General features: G+C 41.9%; 2 protein-coding genes and 1 pseudogene across 4 annotated transcripts; all 3 read left to right on the top strand.

Moving 5' to 3' along the window:
* Window positions 1-3,018: 3,018 nt before the first annotated feature.
* gcna (germ cell nuclear acidic peptidase) lies at window positions 3,019-12,011 on the top strand. 3 transcript variants are annotated; one of them, XM_084697394.1, is made up of 12 exons: window positions 3,020-3,396; window positions 3,627-3,831; window positions 3,916-3,982; window positions 4,085-4,137; window positions 4,240-4,306; window positions 4,413-4,492; window positions 4,652-5,101; window positions 5,337-5,502; window positions 5,813-5,945; window positions 6,027-6,162; window positions 6,284-6,488; window positions 11,846-12,011. In XM_084697394.1, exons 1-12 carry the CDS (start codon window positions 3,307-3,309, stop codon window positions 11,862-11,864), a joined length of 1,671 nt encoding a protein of 556 aa, XP_084553520.1. In that variant the 5' UTR covers window positions 3,020-3,306; the 3' UTR covers window positions 11,865-12,011. The 3 variants fall into 3 exon arrangements, with proteins under 3 accessions (XP_084553519.1, XP_084553520.1, XP_084553518.1); XM_084697392.1 differs by lacking the exon at window positions 11,846-12,011 and adding an exon at window positions 8,026-8,981 and having other exon boundaries at window positions 3,021-3,396; XM_084697393.1 differs by lacking the exons at window positions 5,813-5,945; window positions 11,846-12,011 and adding an exon at window positions 8,026-8,981 and having other exon boundaries at window positions 3,019-3,396; window positions 5,405-5,502.
* A 4,921-nt stretch (window positions 12,012-16,932) lies between these two features.
* Window positions 16,933-18,112, top strand: LOC146302891 (uncharacterized; annotated as a pseudogene).
* LOC146302890 (uncharacterized) lies at window positions 18,032-20,968 on the top strand. The gene is made up of 4 exons (XM_084698654.1): window positions 18,032-18,613; window positions 19,137-19,285; window positions 19,542-19,627; window positions 19,978-20,968. Exons 1-4 carry the CDS (start codon window positions 18,065-18,067, stop codon window positions 20,637-20,639), a joined length of 1,446 nt encoding a protein of 481 aa, XP_084554780.1. The 5' UTR covers window positions 18,032-18,064; the 3' UTR covers window positions 20,640-20,968.
* Window positions 20,969-24,256: the final 3,288 nt, after the last annotated feature.

The raw sequence follows: 24,256 nt of genomic DNA, 5'->3' as shown, positions 1-24,256 counted from the left end.
ATGGAGCTAAACGGCTAAATTAGTCTCTTTTGCCTGATTGTCGTTGAGAAATCTCCGATTTGGTTGTAGTTTTTGCATGTTCAACATGGATTATCGGTTGAAAGTTGAATGAACGAGTACTTATGTCCTTTTGATTTCTTACAGGGTGAGTCGTTGTTGCCTTTAACACGCTAGCATTCTGCTAATGAATGCTGATTGGTTAGTGAAGGACTGATACGACCAGAGCTCTTGCTTGATGGCATCCGAAGCGGAATCAGAATGTCAGAGCATTACATTTACATTTACATTTATTCATTTAGCAGACGCTTTAATCCAAAGCGACTTCCAAGAGAGAGCTTTACAAAAGAGCATAGGTCACTGATCATAACAACGAGATAGTCCCAAACATTGCAAGCAGCCAAAACATGAAGCATACATTGTGAAAAAGCTAAACAAGTGCCAAAAGGGAAGACCCATAAGAGCATGTCGTTATACAAGTTACAAATAAAACAACATGAACCACAAAAGTGCAGGACTGTACCTGTAAAAGAACAATCAACAGTAAAATATTACACAGCAAGTACAAGACTTAACTTCGTTATATCTAACCTACAATAGCAACAAGTCACTCAATAAGAGTCATAGTGATCCTGGAGGAAACTAACAAGTCCAGCCAAGCATTAGCAACATTAGCAACAACATTAGCAAGCCAATACTCTTTCTAGCATGTGTATTGACAGGGAGAACCTAACCTGTCAGCTGTGTTGTCGATGCCCTGAGAGAAAAAAGTAAGTGACCAGAGCTTGCCGTAAAGCAGTTAGCTCTGGTCGTACGATGTGTATGACGTCAATTACATTTTCAAAAGCTTTTTAGAACAGAAAAGCAACTTTAAAAAGATCTAACAGCCAGCAGTGTGTTTTTTTTTGCCTTCCCTTTCGAATTCAGAATTCAAATTGCTAGACAAAAAATTATATCCTGAGAAAAAAGGATTTTGAGGGGTATAGTTCCATAGACCTCCATTCATTCTGCACTCGCTCGTTAGCGCCCTCACATGGAACTTCAACCAGTTCAGAACCCGGAAGTTTCCAGAGAGTGGCAGTTTTCTCTATATTAGACATTCTCTGGAGTGGTCCATTAGAAGCTCTCGCTTGCCTCACTGCGCCACTGAGCACTTTTCATAGAAATGAATGGGGACGCCATCTTGGAAACCAGAAGTAGCTGTCTCTAGTTATATTAGGTGCGTTCGACTTCATGCAGCGCCGGTGTCGCCTGCAGCCGACTGTCGGCGCCGCCGGCGCTGCATGAAGTCGAACGCGCCTATTAACTCTATGGCAGAGCCTGTTTAAGGAGAGCCTTGCCACTCCCTATTAAACCCCATTGTACCGAATTTGGCTGCAGTTCCACAAGAGTTCCACTGGGGGTGATCGCGAGCGAGTGCATGTTGAATGGGAGTCTATGGAGCTAAACGGCTAAATTTGTCTCTTTCGCCTGATTGTCGTTGAAAAATCTCTGATTTGATTGTAGTTTGTGCATGTTCAACATGGATTATAGGCCGAAAATTGAATGAACGAGTACTTATGTCCTTTTGATTTCTTACATGGTGAGTCGTTGTTGCCCATAACACGCTAGCATTCTGCTACGGAATGCTGATTGGTTAGTAAAGGACTGATACGACCAGAGCTCCCGCTTGATGGCATCCGAAGCGGAATCAGAATGTCGGAGCATTAGCAACATTAGCAACAACATTAGCGAGCCAAAACTCTTTCAAGCATGTGTATTGACAGGGAGAGCCTAACCTGTCAGCTGTGTTGTCGATGCCCTGAGAGAAAAAAGTAAGTGACCAGAGCTTGCCGTCAAGCAGTAGCTGGGGGTACGATGTGTATGACGTCAATGACATTTTCAAAAGCTTTTTAGAACAGAAAGGCGACTTTCAAAAAATCTAAAACCCGGCAGTGTGTATTTTTTTGGCCTCCCCTTTCGAATTCAGAAATCAAATTACTGGACAAAAAATTATATCCTGAGAAAAGTGGATTTTGAGGGGTACCGCTCCATAGGCCTCCATTCATTCTGCACTCGCTGGTTAGCACCCTCACATGGAATTTCAACCAGTTCAGAACCCGGAAGTTTCCCGAGAGTGGCAGTTCTCTCTATATTAGACATTCTCTGTCTATGGTGAACTCCCACTCTCGGGAAACTTCCGGGTTCTGAACTGATTGCAGTTCCACTCTAGTTCCATATGAGGGCGCTAACGGTCGAGTGCAGAATGAATGGAGGTCTATGGAGCTATACCCCTCAAAATCCACTTTTCAAAATCATTTTTTGTCTAGTAATTTGAATTCTGAAATCGAAAGCGGAGGCAAAAAAATACACACCACTGGGTATTAGATTTTTTTAAAGTCACCTTTCTGTTCTAAAAAGCCTTTGAAAATGGCATTGACGTCATAAACATTGTACGACCAGAGCTACTGCTTGACGGCAAGCTCCGGTTACTTCCACTTTTCTCTCGAGGTATTGACAACACAGCTGACAGGTTAGGCTCTCCCTGTCAATACACATGCTAGAAAGAGTTTTGGCTGCTAATATTGTTGTTAATGTTGCTAATGCTCTGACATTCTGGTTCTGCTTCGGATGCCATCAAGCGGGATCTCTGGTCGTAGTCAGTCCTTCACTAACCAATCAGCATTCGTTAGCAGAATGCTAGCGTGTTATGGGCAACAACGACTTAACCTGTAAGAAATCGAAAGGAAATAAGTACTCGTTCATTCAACTTTTGACCTGTAATCCATGTTGAACATGCAAAAACTACAATCAAATCTCAGATTTATCAACGACAATCAGGCGAAAGAGACTAATTTAGCCGTTAAGCTCCATAGACTCCCATTCATTTTGCACTCGACCGCAATCACTCCCAGTGGAACTCTAGTGGAACTGCAACATAATTCGGTACAATGGAGCTTAACACGGAGTGGCAAGGCTCTCCTTAAACAGGCTCTGTCACGATTAAAAAATGTGTCACTTCCTTTATTATGGTGACTACTTCCTCCACGCCCGTTTTGAATTTGCGTTGTGTAACACAAAGCAATAATCCTAGCAAGTAAATAGGACGTTGTCACAACAATTAAGTAGTTACTAGCTAGCTCTAGCTGTTTTGGCAACCAACAGCTAGTTATCCCTTATTATATAGCAAATTATTTGGGATTTACAAACCAGTTTCGTTTTTGTAATCCGATTTTTTGGACATTTACCACATACATTCAAGTAGCTTCCTGCTTCACACATAGCTAAGATTACTTATTCGTAGTTTCACAGAGAGCTAGCTATATCAGCATGGATGGAGATACCCAAATGTTATTTCAAAGAATTGCTAACAAAATGGGATGGACAGAGGAAGGAGGATTGGAGATGGCTGAAGAAGCGGTTTGATATGTTTAGTTATTTTAACAAAAGTCGGCTGTGCGGAGACAATCATTTGTTATTGTTTTATTGTGTAATTTATACATATATACAAAATAAAAACAAGGCGATGTGTGTAGCTACTTAACCTCCGAACGAATACATTGTAGTTGAGTTCCTACAAAAATAAAGACTGATCTGAACAATAGGCGGAACAGAATATCTGACCAATGGTTTATGCACCCTCCGGACAGCTTCTACGGAGCATCAGTAAGACCTGTCTGGCAACATGTCGGACCCAGACCCAGGACTTGCATTCCCCAGTTAGGCATCTCCTGCTGGACAGCGCAGATGACACTTTTGTGAAGGAGAACCAGAGAAACCAAGCCTCCAATGCCAACGCTATGGACTACAGGGATAAAGTCCAGATTGAGTCAAGCGATGATGAATTTGATCAGTGTGAGTTTGAAATGGTATGGCATTAACATCACACTACACGTGTCCGTAGGTTAGCAACGTTTAAATGTACGCTCTTCTCTTAAGTTCTGATGCAGAATGCTACACCAAAAGCAGATTTAGGAAAACCCAGGAGTGCTCCCAAGAAAGAGAGGTATAAGAAAGACTAACGAGAATATCATTTATTTTTATTTTTTACAAATAATACATTTTACTTGGTGTCTTAAGTAATCTTGATTTATGTATATTTTGTCAGTTTTTCTGTTGCTGTTGTTGTGAGTTCAGACTGTGAGGACAGCTTTGAGCCCTGTAAGTTGGTTTAGTTTTTTCTTTAAACATTTTGATTTAATCTATTCTATTTTAGGCCCAACATAAATCTGTGTTTTGGTTTTTCCTTCCTGTTCGTGACAGTTTTAAACCGTGTGAAAACACCAAAGGCCAAGCCTAAGACCACAGCCGAGAATGAGGGTGAAGACGGGTATAGTGTGACTTGTAACTTTACTCCTTATACACCAGGTCTGCCAAATCTCATTTGACTTCTGTTGAGTGTTGAAGTTGACATCATTCCTTGGTTCTCCCCTCAGTTTAAAAAACGTCATTGTTGATGACTTTTCTTCTGACGATGACTTTATCATTGAGAAGAAGCAACCCTCTACCTGCAAAGGTAAGGTTCATGACCTGCATTCATAATGTATTTGTAGGGTATTAAGGTATGAAAATATGTTACTCGTTCTGGGAAATGTGCTCTTTTCACAAGAGAGTAAACAAGCAATCAGCACCAGTGATTATTTCAAATTATACTTGTCTCTTTTCCGCTCACCAGTATACAAGACTCCCAAGGCCAACATTTCCCAACCCCCAGTCAGAAAATCCCTGACCGAATGTGACTCCCCAGTCTTCCTCAGTGACAGCGATGATGATAGTCTTGTCTCTAAGAGCACCTGGAGGAGCCGTCATCCTCCATGCCATCCTTCATCACGCACCAAAACTGTCAATATTCTGGAGAGTAATCTGGAGGACATTTCTCCTTCATCCTCTCAGTCTTCCTCCCTTTTTCTGCCATCTTTCCTAGCTCCTACTCCCTCTTTTCCCTCCTCCCTCTTTTTTGCCCAGCCTCAGCAGACACACTCTGCCTCCCCTCGGCGGACATACTCTGCCCCGTCCAAGCTGGAAGACTCTGTCAGCTCAGAGGAGGAGTTTCTCTCCTTACTTGATAGAGTGAGGAAGAACAGCAGGCTTGGCAGCAACACTCCTACACCCAAAAACAATACAGGTACCATGCTCACACCTTTTTGCCAAAGGTTATTAGCTTTTCAATGGTCACACATTTATACACACGTTATAGGAGATCTGAGTGGGTTGGACAAGTTTAGATAGTGTTGATAGCCCTCTCCAATGAGTACTTGTTCTTGACTGACATTTCTACATGTTTTTTTTTTCTACACTTTTGCCTTGTTCTCTTCTCCTGTTTTCTTATTGGCTACTTATCTGTCCCACGTGGGGACAAGGGTCAAGTCATAGGCTTCATGCCCCTATTCCTACTACAACACCTTCTGTCTCAAAACCTTCCACAAAGGGACAGAAAAGGGCGGGCCCTCAACCTGGAGGAAGAATGCCAATGCCACAACCCGCAGTCACACAGACAGAGCCCAGACCCAGCACCTTCAGCAGCAGGTACTATGAATCTTCCCTTTAATGATGAAAGGAAAATAGATCCGTGTTGAAACTCATGTAGGTAGGTAGGTAGACAGACAGGCAAGTAGCCCTTCCAATCATTGCATTCGGTCTGAACTCAATGATTGGTTCTGTTTATTACAGTCCTGCGATGGCATTAGATATTTATTTGATTTTACTGCCAGAGCATTTGATTTATTGATGGCTATCAGGATGTGAAGTTTATTTGAGCAAATATGACAAAAAGTGCTCCTCAAAAACATTACTTATCCTTGCTTAAACATATTCTGACTCTGTCCCCTCACCCAAGACTAGGGATGTGTAGGACTCCCGGTTGTTTCCTTCAGTCCCTATCCACCTACGCATGTGGCTTCAAGCTAATCAAGGAAAACCTCACAGCTAGACTCTTCCAACTGTACAACACCAGTGTATTTGAGAGCAAGGTCAGCAGGACATACACACTGACAAATTATTTTGAATAAGTCTATTTCCGTGTCGTTTTTAAAGCTCTGTTCCTCCTCCAGCTGCCTGCTGGCATGTCAGTCAGCTGGAACAAGAAGATGAGGAAGACTGCAGGATATTGTATCACTGGACAGGAGCGGGTGGGAGGTAACCGCTACGCACGCATCGAGCTCTCAGAGAAAGTTTGTGACTCTGCAGGTAACCCAACACAGGCTGTAGATAGTTGCTGTTTTGTTCTGTCTTGACAACATTTCTCTGTCTCTCACATTGTTTTTTCTCTATAATAATCTTGTCTTTTTTCTGGTCCTTTTCTCACTAGACCGCCTGAGGGACACCCTGGTCCACGAAATGTGCCATGCCGCCACCTGGCTAATCAATGGCGTACGAGACGGCCATGGACCCTTCTGGAAACTTTACGCCAGCAAGGCCACGCTGGTCCACCCAGAGCTACCCATGGTGACCCGCTGTCACAGCTATGACATCAACTACAAGTACAAGTACCAGTGCAGTCACTGCAAGAACACGTAAGTCATGGGTCCAAATAGCTCTGGGTACTTCAAGTGGATCTGGTTATTTCAACATCGCCCTGTGTACTTGCATAGTGTACATCAACATATAACGGGCTTCCCATTTATTTAAAGGTCCCATGGCATGCTGTTTTTGGATGCTTTCATAAGCTTTAGCGGTGCTCTAATACTGTATCTGAAATCTCTTTCCCAAAATTCAGTCTTACATTTACATTTAGTAATTTAGTAGATGCTCTTATCCAGAGCAGTAAGTACAGGGACATTCCCCCCGAGGAATGGGTGAAGTGCCTTGCCCAACGTCATTTTGGCACGGGGGAATCGATCCAGCAACCTTCTGATTACTAGCCCGACTCCCTCACCGCTCAGCCATCTGACTCCCAGCCTTGGTGCTTCTGTGGCTGTAGCTTTAAATGCTATTTGGAGGAGAGAGGCAGAGCTAACTGCTATGCTTCGGTCGTTTGCAAGCCATGATGTCTCTCGAGTAAAAAACTATTATGCCACCACAGTCGTAGCTCATTTTCTCATTGGCGGGCCAAATTATCTGGGCGGGCAAAGCAGAGGAAGGGGAAGTAACATTTCCTCTTATGACGACATAAGAGGAACATTTTCAAATCGGAGCGTTTCAGCTTTCACTTTCTCAAAGGGGGAGAAGAAAACCCAGGGCTTGGTTTACACCTATCAACATTTCTAGCCACTGGGGAATCAAATGAAGGCTAGGGGAACTCATATCAATGTTAAATAACCTCTTAAAGTGAAATGCTTATGTATTGGGACATTTAAATGTTTTAGTAAAGTATACACTACACAGTGTTTCCTCTATGATATTTTTTTTTGCAGTGGGGGCAGGTCTTTACGACCTTACAGTCATAAAGTATATTCTAAATGGCATAAATGCTGACAATTAATAATTGACGTAACAACTTATTGTAAATGATCAGTAGCCTAGCCTATCGATAAAGGGGCCACTCGGAAGCATGTACACTGTCTCGCCCCTGTCAGTCAGGGGCCCTTAGAATCGTCCTAACTTTCCCCCCCTATACGGCGCCCCTGAATGCACCTAAAATACAAACGTGAGCAAGGGCAGCAATCGCTATCGAATCGACATGTGCAATTTCGCTAGCAGGGGAAGAATAGCCTACAAACAACAAAAGTCACTTGTTGACTTCATTTAAATTAGCAAGATATGGACCAATACAATAACAGCCTTAAATTAACTGACAACATAAGTTATACGACTTAGCTCTACAGTTCTCAAGGACCCACACGCAATCTCAACTGCGCTGTGAAGCGTGTGTCCGTGATGTCCTCCGATACGCTTTCTAACAATCACTGCTGATAGACGGCCTAAAATTTTGTACAGCCCTATTTCTGATACCGTGGCGGCAGAAAAATTTAGAAAAATCTACATAGTGGAAACACTGTTACACCAGAATTTTGTATTAAAATACTTCTTTTCATAATCCTTTTTTGTGCTGCTAAAGTACAAAACATTCTTGACTACACCCCTTAGTGTGAACTCTTGTGATCTCTACAGGATTGGGCGCCATTCCAAATCTCTAGATACTCAGAGATTCATATGTGCCCTCTGCACAGGGCCATTGGTCCTTCTGGTCCCCGCCAACAGCAAGCCCCGTGCACCCACACCTTTTGCAAGTTTTGTCAAAGAAAACTATGGAAGTATGCGCCAGGAGCTGACGGGACAGAGCCATGCTAATGTGATGCGTAAACTCAGTGCCAACTTTGCCACCAAGACTCGCCTTAGCCAGAGCTGAGATTCAAGCAGAGGCCTGTTTCCAGCATCTTCTGCCATTTATGCACTTAAGGAGATCTGAAAGGGTTGGACAAGTTGATGTAATATGTTGATAGTTTTAACTTAACCACATTCATACACCTCAGGTCGTGTCTGTCAACTGCTCAGCACTCAGCAGAAATGCAATTGTGCAAATTGTGTTTCTGCTGAGGGCAGTTGACTGTGGCAGGACCTCACTGTCTGAGAAACAAGCTGGGTTTATTGTAGCACACCTCTTCTTAATAACCTCCAATTTAACCTGCTACCAAAGTGAAGTAAGATCTTCTGGATATGCTGTGATGGTCCATACCCTGCCTTACATCTTACCTCTAAGCTGGACCCTCATTGCAGCCTGTTTCTGTGAATCAGTATGTCAGGCACTGGAGGTTCTAGATTAAACTAACAATGGAAACCTGTCTTTTTATGTACCGATTGCAATAGTATAGTCATGTGATTGACAGTACTGATCAATTACCTCAAAAAGAGATTGTGTATTTGTAGGACCGTTATGTTGTCACTTTTTGGAATGGGAACAGAAGTAATGATGCTCCTCCGGCAAATGACCCAGTGTTGTGAATACACCAAGTGAAATGAAATATTTTTTCTTTTTTTAATGTTTGTCTTTCATTTTTGTTCTGTGTTTGAATAAAGAATAAACATTATTTTGTTCATTTTCCAATAAAACCATACGGTAGAAAGTTTGTTAAGACCTTTTTTGATGAACATTCTTGAATTTTCACTTGATAAGTTTGCCCCTTGAAAACGTCCGGTTTCACTCTCAAGAAAGATTGTTTTGATGCATTTTTTTGATGCAGCGAGTTTAGAAGCATAAGAAGTGAACAGGTTACTGGTATTTTATTTGAAACAATGTTATCTTTTGGATCCTGTTGCTGGATTCGTTAGGATTGGGGACGGACACGTTTTCCACAATTAAGATGTTTACATTTCCTATAAAAACAAGACAACGGAATGACTAGGTTGCTGTTGTAAAGACAAGCTTACTCGTAGTGCTTTAAAAAGGTTTTTTGGGGTGCCTCAGCTTGTTATGGAAGGCATGGGTGTCAGCAGACACTTTTTTCATCAGTTTCCCTAAATGGCACAGCCCAAAAAAGTATCAGCCATATACTCTATTTACCAATACCCAATTTATTATGCATGGGCAGCATACTAATATGGAGAGAAGGACATGTCTCTTGTGTCAATAGATAACATCCTGAGGGTATAAGTGTTCAGATGAAAAACGGTTTTAATGGTTGAATCAGTTTTGCCTTCATGTTACAGACTAACAGGTAGAAATGAAATTCTGCAAATTGCCAATGTTGAGCAACCTTGTTTAATTTGGGAGACATTTCTGATATAAAGGTTTTTTTAAACATTTTTTCATTCGTTAGAAAAACTAGCACGTTAGCTAGCATTAACTCCAGATTAGCTCATGGTTGTTATGGCAATAAAAAAAACACCAGCATTTTTTTTTGTAGCATCCTTGTCACCGCTTTCTGTCTGAAACATATGGCAAGCCGTTTTATCATTTAACCAATGAATAGTTGATATCCAAAATTCGAGATTTGGATATCAAGAATTGCATTTTGGATATCAACAAATCGAATTTTCAATTCAAATTTTGGAAATCAACAATTGCATTTGGGATAACAACAATTCAAATTCTTGATATCCAGAATTGAATTCTGGATATCAAAAATGTATGCTAATGACTTTCATGTGGGCGGGAGTTGGCAGGCTACGTAAATTCTGTTTGCAAAGGCGTAACATTTTCTACGCTAAAAGTGCGTTCGCACTGCAGCGACGCGAATCGTTTGCCATCGCTCGCCTTCCCACAGTTCACCACGCTGGGGCGAGTTTCAAACAAATTAATGTAGAATGTAGTTCTGTCACTGTTGTAGTTGTCATGGCCAAGTGTGCAGACTTTGGTTTACTCGCAACATCGATCAAAATACAACTAAATACAAAACTGTTTAATAAACATACACGTTGACATGTGTAAAAACGTTTTATTATATTACTCAGTCTCTGCTAATCTTTTGATATGACGAGGGAGTTCCAGCCGGGCTACTACTGTACTAGTAACTAGCTCGAACAAAGTTACGTAATGTGACGAGAGACTGAATTTGAAAGTACAAAAAACCCACCAGGAGCACTGACAACGTTGGCAGGCCTGCAACAGGCCTCATTATTTTTATTAATGTCTTTGTACAAATACAGGGACGTCTTGTACAGGACTGGATATGCAGCCACACAGGCGATTTACTTCTCCATCTTAAAAACTGAAAGCTACAAATGTTTACCATGGTTGCTACGTTACGAGAAACGCAAAACACTGCGATTGGCCATCGCTAGCGAAAATCTTCTCATTTGCATAAAGTTGAGAATCTCAACTCGATCGCGTCACGTTGCTACCCACAATGCACCACGCAAGCGATTCGCCTGGCTCCATAGAAAATGAATGGAAAACATATCGCTCGCATCGCGTCGCTGCAGTGTGAACGCACAGTAACAGTGCGTGTCCACTGCAGCGACGCGAATCGCTTGCCATCGCTTGCCTTCCCACAGTTCACCACGCTCGGGGGCGTTTCAAACAGATTAATGTAGAATGTAGTTCTCTAAAGTCACTGTTGTAGTTGTCATGGCCAAGTGTGCAGACTTGGGTTTACGTAGTTGCAACATCGATCAAAATACAACTTGTTTACAAAATATAAAACTGTTTAATACTGTAGACATACACGTTGACATGTGTAAAAAAACGTTTTACTATATTCCTCAATCTCTGCTAATCTGCCGATACGATAGGGAGTTCCAGCCCGGCTAGCTAACTAGTTAGGACAGAACGAAGTTACGTAATGTGACTAAACTGAATTTGAAAGGACAAGCACCCACAACTTCGGCAAACCTTGCGCCATGCATCGTTTTTTTTTATTAACATCTCTGTACGAATACAGATATGTATCGTACAGGACTGGGTAAGCAGCCACACAAACGATTAGTTTCTCCTCCAGCTTGAAACCTAGAAATGTTTATCATGGTTTCTACGTTACGAGAAACAAGAAAACACTCCGATTGGCCATCGCTAGCGAAAATCGCTCCTCATTAGCATAAAGTTGAGAAAATCTCAACTCGAATCGCTTGAATCGCGTCGCTACCCACAATGCACCACACAAGCGATTCGCCTGGCTCCATAGAAAATGAATGGAAAACATGTTGTCGCTCGCATCGCGTCGCTGCAGTGGACACGCACTGTTAGAGCGTTGCCCACTGCGGCCATTGTAGACTTTGCAATCCGTTGGCGTTCTGTTTAGTTCAACATTGATTTTGATAATGGATGAAGTTGGATGTTTTGAGACCTCAAAAAACGTAATCATTGTCCTTTTTTATTTTCATGAATGAATTGTACGTGTAACATAGGCTGTTTATCAATCCACGTTTTTTTCCGTTCTTGCGAACTCGTTTGACGTCATCTTTCATTGCCCAAGTACAGTTCCAATCCTAAGAACACAAGTCACCAAGAACGCCAAAAATACCCGGAAATGTTCTTGATCTGCCCTTTTTATAGAGGATGCATCGGATGGTGACTTGACCAGCGAGAACGCTGATTCCCCAGAAGTCATTGCAAGATGTCAAGCGAGGCGGACAAACCTCACAACTGTAATTTTTTTATTTTCATATTTCAGCTAAACGGTACTTGTAAATCAGCATCTGAATTAAAATGTGACAGGAAATAGGCAGTGTAGTCGCTGAAAATGTTCTTATTTTATTGATGAAACGCCTAATTTGTTAATTTGCTCCGACTTTTCGATAACCTAGTTAACATTAGGTACTGTAAATTAGTAAGGGCTACAGAAAACGTAAAATTACAGGTAGATGGAGCATTTTTTAGCTTTGTTATCTAGTTATTGTAGTTAGTCAGGGTTATCATAATGCTGCGAGTCCAGGAAAACCCTAACCATCTCAATTCATTCTCCGTCCTTGCAAGACCATTCTCGCAAGGACGCTTGCAAGAACGTTCTTCAAAAGAATGTACTTGCGTTCTTCGGATTAATAAACAGCCATAGTTATCTGGGTTCAGATTAAATTCCACTAAATTGGCAGAACTACGCCATCTACTGTTCAAATGTGTGCCTGCTCCGAGTAGCCTATGTTGATGGAGTCATTAATTCCTAGGACTTTGGCATTTCCAATGGGTGTTATTAAGCAATGTTATTAAAGGTGACATGACATGCTGTTTTTGGATGCTTTATATAGGCCTTAGTGGTCCCCTAATACTGTATCTGAAGTCTCTTTCCCGAAATTCAGCCATGGTGCAGAATTATAGCCACTACACAATCCCCCACAATCTAAATTGCCCTCGTAGCCACAATCAGCTTTCCTCAGAACGTGCTGTTTCTGTAGCTTTAAATGCTAATGAGAAGGAGAGGGGCGGCAACATGCGCTAATGTTTACAACAGATGTATCGCAATGGCTCGTAGCCCTCGTTGCTGTAAGATGCCTCGAATTTAGCCATTCTCATCTTATCACCCTGGTTTGCAGAGGTGCACACTCAGTCATTTCAATGTGGAGAAAGGCGGATATCGCGCACGCCATAACACCAACAGCAGAACGGTTATCCAAATAACAAAGAAGTGTACAACACTTGTGTTACAGCGTTTGTATTCACACACACACTTGATTTCATTTGCATTTATCTTTACGTTAGCAACAGTAACTCAGCTGTTGGCTGCAGAGCTAATGTTACAGCCACATTCTAAGGGTAGCAAGCTAGGTAACCATATACAGTAAAGCAACAAAATGATATAGCTTTAGTTAACTTACTTGTCCAAGGTTTGTAGCTTGACCAAGGAGATTTAGTAATGATCCAGAATTTAATTTCAGCAAGGCCAGCTTTGTGTTGGCTCAAGTTGAGGAAACAGTAGTGGCTGAAATTTTTGGCATAGACATGCAAAACTTTGGGAAGTTGTGTCGGCGCATTTCCAGCGAAAATAAAATTGAGATATTGGTTGTGCAGAGGCTCGGATGAAGGAATCAAATAAAGACTTGTGCTTGTATTTGTACATCCAAGAACTGAGCAACTTTTATGCATCGTTTGTTTGCTCGCAATGATGTCTCTCCAGGAAAAAACAATATTGCACTCGCCCTTGCACGGTGGTAGCTCAGTTTCTCATGGGCGGGCCAGATGATCTGGACGGGCAAAGCAGAGAGAGGGGAGGTAACCTTTCTCGTATCTACGTCACTTGGAGGAGATTTTCAAACAGAGCGCTTGAGCCTTCATTTTGTCAAAGGCGGAGAAGAACACCCAGGGCTTTGTTTAGACCTATCGAAAATTCTAGCCACTGGGGGACCAAAGGCAGGCTAGGGGAACTCATATTAATGTTAAATAACCTCATAAAATGAAGTTTTCATGTCATGTCACCTTTAAGCTATTAAGCATTTAAGCTGTTACTTAAGTACACGGGATGTCCCATGTACTCACTAATCCATGGGTTCCCAAACCTTTTTTTGCTCGAGACCCACTTGAAAGAGAAATATGGTGTCTCCCTGGGACCCAAACATAAAAATACTACATACATTTCCATAACATCTATATTTTTTTAACTACTGATACATAACACAACAAACTATGAATTTAAAATGGATATGAAATGTATTTATTTAATCATAAAAGCACATGACAGCAATAATCAAAAGTCTTGAGTGCAATAAAAAAATTCTCTCCACCTCATATGTACATACAAGTTGTACCACTTTTAAATGAACAAACATTTTCTACTCTGCTATTTGTCACCCCTTTCTCAACTCCCCCTCCCAACATCCCTCAACTTTAAACACCAACAATGAGCAACATTCAGATACTTTTTTACTGGCTTATTTGAAAATGATTTTACTGGCCTGACATGCCAGAAGGGGTATGATATTTCATCTAAGGCACAATTAAATCTAATGAGAAGTACGTGGCTGGGTGAAGTTTTCAACCAGAAGATTTATTCTGGGCTTGGTTTGTGAAAGTGCTATTCTGAGGGCATGCTGGGGATTGAGTCTGTTTCTGTATTTGCTTTTCAGGTATGCTAGAGTAGAAAACCCAGATTCACATAAGTATGTGGTACCAAACTGAATAAACACATTTGCAGCTTTCCTAGCCAAGCAAGAGAACTCTTCCTGCTGGAGATGAGCAATCCAAAACTGAGAGTGATTGTCTCAAATAGCATCTTACTGCCATTGTTGACCTGCAGTGTGACCAATGCTTCTAACTCTGTCTGACTTAGACCCAACTCTAGTGATGGCACAGCTTGGAAGGGATACTTCACCCACTGAAGGTTTTGAGATCCCTGTGAGTCTGGGAAGTATTGCTTAAAGTTCTTCTGTAGGCCAGACATGTGCTCAACTATGTTCTGCTTCACAGAGTCACTCAGGGGGACACCCGTGTTCTCTTGGTAGGCAGAGAGGACCGGAAACATTGCTAGTTCTCCTGCAGCCAGCTGGCATTGCCACAGAGCCACGCGTGCTGCAAATCCAGCTCCAAAATGCTGTTCTCCTTTCCTTTAAGGCTTTTGTTCAGTGTGTTGAGCTTGTTGAAAATGTCCACAAGATATGCTAATCTTGCCAGCCAATACTTCATTTTTGAGGTAGGCCATGACCTCTTCTCTCAGCTCCCACACTCTCTGTAGAACTCTTCCCCTGGAGAGCCACCTCACCTCACAGTGAAAGAGCAAGTGCTCATGCTCTGCTCCCATTTCCCTGCATAGCTCTGTGAAGAGCCTTGATTGTAATGGTCACTTTTTGATTAGATTCACAATTCTCACAACCACATCAAAAACCTCTCCTAGGTCACGCTGTAATGCTTTGCTGGCCAAAGCTTCCCTGTGGATGATACAATGTGTCAGCTTCACATTTGGTACCACTTTACAAACATGAGCCGCAAAGCTAGACCTGCACCCAGTCATGTTCCTGGCACCATCAGTGCAAATTTCAATACAGTTAATCCATTCCAATTTGAGATCTTTCAAATTTGTGTCCACTACTCTGAAAATATCCTCTCCACTTGTTGTTCAGGGTTCCCGCGGGGTCTTAAAAAGTCTTAAATTCGGAACTTTAAATTCAAGGTCTTAAAAATTGCCATATTTTCATCCAAGGTCTTACATTTAATTTAGTCAGGTCTTAAAAATGGGTTTCTCGCGTTCATTTCCAGAAACGGCCGCAGAAAGTTATTACAAAGTAGCAAACAAAAATTGAGTCATAAAATACATAGCGGAGCTCTAGAGTCTTTGCTACAACGCTGCCCTGAGAACGTTGGTTCGGTGTGTTGTAGTTCTTTCGTGGGATATTGGCCAATAGGGTCCAAATGCAGTGCTCCCTCCTCAGGCCCCTCTAAACCGGAACTCTCTCCTCAGGCCCCTAGAGCCGGAACTCTCTCCTCAGGCCCCTAGAGCCGGAACTCTCTCCTCAGGCCCCTTTTTTCATGTGTATCCGAGGTGCGCCACCGCTGGTCGGAGGATACTGTAGGCTATTTATATTAATAGGCTACCTTACATTGAACTTCGGTTTTAGCATAAGTCAATAATGTTTAACAAAGCGGAAATTTGCATTGCGGCTAGCGTTACGTATTGCTAACATTACAAACATGATCACTGTTCTAACCCTGGCAAGCATAGAAAATAGGTTTGGCAGTTTAGCGTCATCTAGTGGTCATTATAGAATATCACATTTTTTCCGTCATTTGCAGCAGCAACAGCTGGCTCGTGTTATTGTTTATTGTTTCCACGGCAACAAGAGCCGGCTCTGAAATAATTCATTTTTTAACGTTGATAATACAAACAACAGTACTCTCTTAATCTGAAATCAATATCCATCCTTGTATTTATGTTAAATGTTGCTTCATCAATTACCACTTCAATCATAAAGATGTGTAATAGCACTAAACATATATTCCAATAACGTAGGATTACGGTGTTCATGGGAAACTTAGGCTACTGCAGGGGGATAAATTAACAATAACCATGCCGAGAACATAGCCTTATGTATCGTTGATGAAATGCCTCATTTAGGCTATCACCGGCCAAACTGGCTTGCGAGTTTTTATTATGAAAATGAAATTTAGCCCGCATTTGGAGGGTGTTAATTTAGAACTCTGTACCTAACGCTAGCCGCAATGCTAATTTCCGCTTTGTTAAACACTATTGACTTATGCTAAAACCGAAGTTCAATGTAAGTTAGCCTATTAATATAAATAGCCTACAGTATCCTCCGACCAGCGGTGGCACTAATACCTCGGATACACATGAAAAAAGGGGCCTGAGGAGAGAGTTCCGGCTTCAGGGGCCTGAGGAGAGAGTTCCGGTTTGGAGGGGCCTGAGGAGGGAGTACTGCATTTGGACCCTTCTCGATATTGGTGATGGTACGTACTAACCAACAGCGGAAATCGATGTGCTCTAGCCATGACTCTTTGAAACTACACTTTCCCATTTTTCTCACATAACCAAACTTTTCAAACTCTGAGGAGACGCAAACGTATTTCGCGGGCAAGTATTGTATTTGTAGTTCTATCACCACGATAGAACTACAAATCCCATGATGAATGCATTGCAATACTTGCCCGCGAAATACGTTTGCGTCTCCTCAGAGTTTGAAAAGTTTGGTTATGTGAGAAAAATGGGAAAGTGTAGTTTCAAAGAGTCATGGCTAGAGCACATCGATTTCCGCTGTTGGTTAGTAGCGGTACCCAGCTCCAGGTACGAGGCTCGCTGTAAACTATGTCTAAAAAATATTAAATTAGGGACTCTGGGTGTGAAGGCGCTGGAGTCACACGCAAGAGCGAAGAAACACAAAGTAGCCATAAAATGCCTTCAGCGGACAAAACCAATTAGTGAGTTTTGTGCCTCACCCCTGCCTTCCCTGTCGTCTTCCTCCTCAATACCGGGCCCCTCCGGTCTCCAGCGCAATATCTCAGCTCCCTCGAACGACCTTCGGGCTACTTTTGGATCGACTGACACGTCGAAAGCCGAGGTGCTGTGGATACTGCACACGGTGACTAAACATCACTCATTTAATAGCAACAGTGAGATTGGCGATCTTTTCCGAGTGATGTTCCCTGATTCGTTAATCGCGAAGACGTTCTCTTGCGGGCCCAACAAGATCGCTTATGTGGCAAGATTTGGATTGGGGTAGTTCATAAAGAGGGAATTGATTCGTTCCATAACCGGGCCGTATGTCGTAATGTTCGACGAAAATCTTAACCAGACCACCAAGACCAAACAACTTGACGTCCACGTTCGTTTCTGGAACAATGGCATTGTAAAGTCGAGGTACCTGGGTACATGGGACAGCGCGGGACTTACTGAAACATGTCAAAGTAAGTGAAAGTTGAATGGGCTATTCTTTTACTCATCAATTTTGAGACTAAGGAAACAATACATGTAGAAAGCGATGTCTGTCTAGTGTCTACACATTTGAAGCTGTAGCCTACATAGAAAAAGTAACCTAACGTATGGTTTAATTTATTTTATCAGTTTAGATGAACCTTTATTGTCTCAAACAAAAATTAGGCAATCGAGAGAGGGAATGTAGGTTCTCATACAGTTTAGGCCACATTAGTAGTCATAGTTCTACAGACCTACAGAGATACATAAAGTAAGGCTTGTAGTCAAACATGGAGATAATTATGTACAATGACTGTGTATGTGTGTGTGTGCGCGCCATTGCTTTAATGATGTATATCTGTCTTTATTTCTCCTTATTTTCAATACATAAGGAGTCTTTGGATCAATTGGACTGCAGCAGGCTGATGTCAGTCTCCATGGATTGGCCTAATGTTAACTTTAAGTTTTTAGAGCTCCTCCAGCTTGACCATGCTGAGAACTACGGGGGTGCACAACTGGTGTCCGTTGGCAGCTGTGGGCTCCACACACTGCATAATGCCTTCAAGGCTGGCTTTTCGATGTGGCATGTGGACAAGCTACTAAAGGCAGTGCACACATTATCCCACCATGTTCCAGCGAGGAGGGAGGACTACGTAAGAGTCACCAAGTCCACAGTGTTCCCTCGGCCATTCTGCGGCCATCGGTGGCTGGAAAACCTTACGGTTATCGAGAGGGCTCTGGCGGTCTGGCCATCTCTCCAGCTATACCTGGATGCTGTGCACAGAAAAGAGCTGCCAAACCCCAAGACGGCATCATTTGACACCATTGAAGCAGCCCACAACGATCCTTTAACCATCACAAGGATGCACTTCTTCATGACAGTGGCCAGGACCTTTGATCCATTCATGAGGAAGTACCAAACAGAAGAACCTGTGATGCCTTTCTTTGGCAAAGACTTGGCTGAGTTGCTTAAGGTAATTGTTTTGGTGGTTTTAAAAGGACTGTATAATTTGTTGGTCTTCAAAGGGTTGTGGCCACCAGGGGGCATCGATTAGAATGCAACAAGATGTTCCTTTTATGGGTCTTATTGACTAACAGATGTACATATCGATGTGTGTGGTTCTGAAACACATATAGGCATGAATCAGTAAATGATCAACTTAAATGCAGTGTTATACAAAATGCTAAACAATGTTACACAATATGCAAAACAACATAAGGCTTACAAAGCAATCTCCGCTTATATTCGGCGTTCTAAACAATAGAAAACACGGGTAATGCGAGGTTCCGACAATTATACAATAGCTAGAAGCAACGTGCTACAACATTCTTGCCTCACAAGAAACACAGTAACCTTATGATGTGGTACAACCAACAACAAACAGTATAACTTACTACACAATTTCCGTAATTTGGACAGTACAGCAACACTTGGATAAATATATAAACCCTTTCAATTCAGTTATTGTTTTTGTTACTTAATTTGTCCGCTGACAGAGTCTACTGAGGCGCTTTGTTAAAAGGCTGGTCTTGCAAGACATCACTGCCCTTCAGCTTACCACACTGGACCTGTCTGACAAGAACTTGCCCCTCTTCCCACAGAAGGTTGACATCGGCTTGGGTGCTGAGGAAGCTCTCAAGGTATTGTCATGATTCTTCTTAAGCTTTTGGAAATAATGATCAATATGCAGACAGCAAATATCATTTTGTTTAACATACTCCAAACATGTCAATTGTAAAGTGTGCAACAGGAAGGAACTTTGCCATTAAGCTAATACACTAAGAAGTCATATTACCCCATTGCATGAAGTCTCTTTATGCCCAGTCATGTGTACTTTTTAATTTAAAATTGTTTTAATTCTATGATGTATTTTTTTATATGGACCCGTCTCTTATGTTCAGGGCCCCAGACAAAAGCAAGACTCAAATGAAACGTCTCATGCAGACATTTCTGAAGGACAAGCAGCTGACAGGAGGTGTATCTGCTGGTAGGAATATATTTGGAAGGGGTTATGAACCAAAGTTTTGAGTACCATGCTCAACTATACTCTGAATTTGTATATGACTGTCGAGCCTTCTCTCTATGTTGCAGACATTTGGTCCCCCATTTGGCCCTTTTCTCTTTTCCGATCAGGGTATTGGTTTAGCATGGACATCTTGCTTTTGTTATTCCCTCTTCTAATGGTCCTGCACCTGTTCTGTGTGCAGTGGTATTTCACACAGGCTTTTTTTGTTATTGAAAACATTACATAGGTAAAGAGTCGGTTTAGGTCTTGAGTGCTATGATTTATCTATATATGCATACTTGACTTTTCTTTTATCACTCACTTTGTTTTAGGGGATATCATTGTCCAACAGTTTGAGTCTTTCCTGTCTGTTGAGGCAAGGAACGTAGAACTTCTCAACTTCCAGCCATTTGAGAACCGACTAGACACCTTACTGCATGAGAGGTTAAGCCGTCCCTATCCTGCTGCTTGGGATTTTTGCCAGAGGTTGCTCCTTCTTTCACATGGGCAGGCCTCCGTTGAAAGGGGATTTTCTGTTAACAAGGAGGTGGAGATCGAAAACATGCATGAGGAGACCATCATCACAAATAGGCTGATCTGCGACCATGTAGAGATGCATGGGGGTGTGACAAAGGTTCCCCTCACCAGAGAGCTCCTAACATGTGTGGGTGCAGCCTGCTCAAGGTACCGCATCTTTCTTGATCAGGAGCGTACCAGGAAAGAATCGGAAATGCAGAGCCTGAAGAGAAAGCTGGCAGATGAGGGTTTAGAGCAACTAAAAAAGAAAAAGACCAATTTAAAGGAGGTGTCCGACTGTCTTGCCAGGGAGGCAGACATGCTTGCCGAGGAAGCCGAGGGAAAGGCTGGCTCAAAGATGCCCCAGCTCCTATCCAAGTCAAATGCCCTCAGAAGGGCGTACAAAGACAAAATGGCTGAACTCAAAAACATTGAGGCTGAGATTGGTGCTAAAGGAGAGGAATTTAGGCATATGTAATCTCTCTCTCTATTCCTTTCTCTCGCAGTTCAGTAAAGTTCAGAATGTTTCATTTGCATAACAGTTTGGGTTGAGCAGTATTGCCAAAGCAGTCCATATTGAAGGGACATTTGAACATATATATCATTACATATAACAAGGAGTCTAATAATAAGACAAAATAGCAGAAACATGGATAGTTGGAAAGTAACATATAAATGCATGTTAAGATACTAAATGTAAAAAATGACTAAAAGTAAAGATACAGAAAGGTTTTAAGACATACAAGGTTGATTCACTGTCCCTCAAGTTGTGACATTGACATACATATCTCTCTCTCACACACACACACACTCTCTTATAAAATGATATTAAATGATTTTTTTCAGAATTTCTTTGATTTGAATATTTATTTGGTCATGCGTCGTGTAGGTCTTAAATTTCAATCTTTATGGTCTTAAAATGTCTTAAAAAGGTCTTAAATTTAACTTACTGAAACCTGCAAGAACCCTGGTTGTTGTATGCAGTCGGTCACAGAACAGGAACTCCTCCTTCATATCCTTACCACTGATGTATCTGGAAAATACCGTTAATTGGGGAATCCCAGCAACATCAACACTCATGTAGTTACAGTAAAAATATTTTGTGTTAAATTATTTCCACTGTAACTGACTTTTGGATGTCCACTGCCATCTTTGATTCTAGTTGCAACTGTGTTATTTGAGAGTGCAACAGACTCAACTTTGTTCGCTGCTTCCTCACCCAAAAGAGAGAGACACATCTTTTAAACATGGTTTTATCAGCTGCTCCCTAATGGAATGGGGCTTCTTTGCCATGGCAATGTGGAGGCTGACTTGAAATGATGCCTTCAGTGCTGTTCTGTTCCCTTTGAATGCTTGGTAGATGAGACAATAATATAATTCAAAATCACTGATACACATATACACAAAATAGCTCAAATTTACAAACTATTACATGCAACTGAAAGTAAGTAATCCGGCGAGTCTTGAAAAAAATGCATGGCATGCAATTTCCTTCCTTCGTAGGGCACACTGAGTATTTTTTGTTATGTATCAGCTCATTTGAACAGTTGCGCGCTTAGAATCGAGAAAATACTTGGTTTCTAATTGTAAGTGCAATGACGCTGTTGGGTCTGTATTCTTTCATTAATCCCATGCATTTTATCTGCAGCACATAGGCCTACGCGAGTCGTGTGAAATGACCTTTATATTAACATAACACACACGTTAATGACTTTCACACTGTCAAAACAAAGTTGAATAAATGCACTTCGCGGCCTAATCCACATAGGGACAAGGCGGGGGCGGAAGGTCGCGTGGCATTGGCTGTCACCATTAGCTATATGTTAGCTATAGGCAGGGCTGCCAACTCTCACGCATTGGCCGTGAGACACACGCATTTCAACCATTTTACACGCTTTCACGCCACACCTTCTATATCTCACGCTGAAAAGGCAATGCCAATCAAGTAGCCCTGTTAACGTTGTAAACAGGGCCGGGGTGGGTAATTGGGAGAGTCTCAAGTGGGCCGTTTCACTTTTGGGCCGGTCGAGGATTTTTTGTTGTTGACATTTGTCACGTTAGTATTATCTTCTCTTAAAATAGGCTACACACGTTCTGCATTCTGACACCTCAGCCTCTGCATGGGTTGTACTATGTGAGGGAGTTCTCCCCTCCCAAATGGAGTTGGTTGGGTCCATAGCCCGTCTTTTCCAAAAAGTTTTCTCAGATACCCCTTTTCCACCAAAGCTAGTCCGGGGCTGGTTCTGGGCTGGTGCTTATGCGGTTCGGTGCTGGTTCTAATCTAAGAACCAGCTCGATTTTCCACCAACTGAGAGCCAGAGTAGGGCTACTACGTCATACGCCTCCGTTGTCCTAGCAACGCAGCATGAAATCATTGTAACAACTCATTACAACATTGTCACACACAACAAGAAATCAAACGTTGAAGTCATTGTAACAAAAATGGAGGACTACCTACCAATAATGTTTATATTGGCTATACAAACGTATACTGCACTTCGTAGACGTGCATTTACAGCTATTCGTGGTCACTATGAAGAGAGGTTATGTTCAAGAAGAACGTTAGGCTAATTATCTCGAACATTTTGGCTATTAGTATTATAGCTAAACGTAGCAGCTCATATGGACTATACCTGTAAACAAACCAAAACATACATGATTTTACCTTTGCAGATCGTATTATGGCTGAGGGCAAGGCGGAGGTCACATGTTGTGTGGACATTACAACATTGTCACACACGACGAGTAATCAAACGTTGAAGTCATTGTAACAAAAATGGAGGAATACCTACCAGTAATGTTTATATTGGCTATACAAACGTATACTGCACTTCGTAGACGTGCATTTACAGCTATTCATGGTCACTATGAAGAGAGGTTACGTTCAAGAAGAACGTTAGGCTAATTATCTCGAACATTTTGGCTGTTAGTATTATCCACCTTTTTCCTGGTTAGCGAATTTACCCATGATTCATAGCGGGTTTCAATCGGAAGCCGGTTTTCGTTTTCCGGTTCGAAGCTTGTGTACGTTTGTTAGACCGTAGATTGCTATCTTGTTTGCTGTAAAATACGGTGTTTCTCCATGGATGAAGCACAAATGGACAAAAACGGAGGTGGATACACACCATGGATGTTTTAACAAGTCGTGACGACAGTACCGTACAGTCCCTCATCCATCCCGTCTGACGGAGTGGCTAGATGACATGAAGCAATGACCCAATGTTAGCTAGCCTACATTGACGTTGTTAATTACCTTTTATTCTCTCAAGGTGTTGATGGCGAAGAGTTGCGTAATTACACAAGCACAGTAGCATATACTTACTATACTTGCATAGTAACAAAATAGTCAGCCTACAGTATTGTTGGAGAAAGACAGCAGCTTTATATTTTTGAAGGCAGCAGTAGAGCCCAGTCAGTGTCAATAAAGCTAAACATACAGCATGGGTAACGCTGAGGGAAAGTGGAGTCAATGACATTTACTCATTTAGCAGACGCTTTCATCCAAAGCGACTTCCAAGAGAGAGCTTTGCAAAGTGCATTGGTCATTGATAATAACAACAAGATAGCCCCAACAACATTGCAGGTAGCCAAAACATGAAGCACATATTGTGGACAACCAAAATAAGTGCCAAAGGGAAGAACCATAAGACATTAGCTACAATACATTAAGACAGTCGGCAGCCGGGTTAGGGAAGTCATGTAGCCATGCAGCAGCTATTCTGTGGAAAGTAAAAATATAATACTACATATGCACAGCACTTGACAAAATGTACTTTTACACTTGTAATTTAATATGTTCATGCTTATTGTATTTATTTATCCACCTGCAATATTGATAGTGATGCCATTATTGCATTATTGCGTAGGCCAGATGAAGCTCCGGATCAGGATACAGTTCGGTTGGCTTTTTTTTTTAAGAAATGGAAAGAGCAAACCTACACTTTCTTTGGAGGGTGTTTTAGTTTTAAAGATGCAAGCCACGCTGTTTTGCGTTCCTTATTCCCTGGCATGGAGTGCAAGCGGGCGATGGACACTGACAATTTCTTCGAAGTTGTTGATGTTCAAAGCAAGACGTTTCCGACGAAAATCTTATTA

This window comes from Hypomesus nipponensis, chromosome 1 (genome assembly GCF_054491055.1).
Source record: "Hypomesus nipponensis isolate SF chromosome 1, ASM5449105v1, whole genome shotgun sequence".
NCBI classification, from domain to species: Eukaryota; Metazoa; Chordata; class Actinopteri; order Osmeriformes; family Osmeridae; genus Hypomesus; species Hypomesus nipponensis.
This window is presented reverse-complemented; position numbering and strand designations above follow the sequence as displayed.

Bases quoted from the DNA above. Each gene is read 5' to 3' on its own strand.
- LOC146302890 (XM_084698654.1), top strand. From the start codon at position 18,065: ATGTCAGTCTCCATGGATTGGCCTAATGTTAACTTTAAGTTTTTAGAG. The intron at 18,614-19,136 runs GTAATTGTTTTG...GTCCGCTGACAG, and splicing joins ACTTGGCTGAGTTGCTTAAG to AGTCTACTGAGGCGCTTTGT. The intron at 19,628-19,977 runs GTAGGAATATAT...ACTTTGTTTTAG, and splicing joins GACAGGAGGTGTATCTGCTG to GGGATATCATTGTCCAACAG.
- gcna (XM_084697392.1), top strand. From the start codon at position 3,307: ATGGATGGAGATACCCAAATGTTATTTCAAAGAATTGCTAACAAAATG. The intron at 3,397-3,626 runs GTTTGATATGTT...CCCTCCGGACAG, and splicing joins TGGAGATGGCTGAAGAAGCG to CTTCTACGGAGCATCAGTAA. The intron at 6,163-6,283 runs GTAACCCAACAC...TTTTCTCACTAG, and splicing joins GAAAGTTTGTGACTCTGCAG to ACCGCCTGAGGGACACCCTG.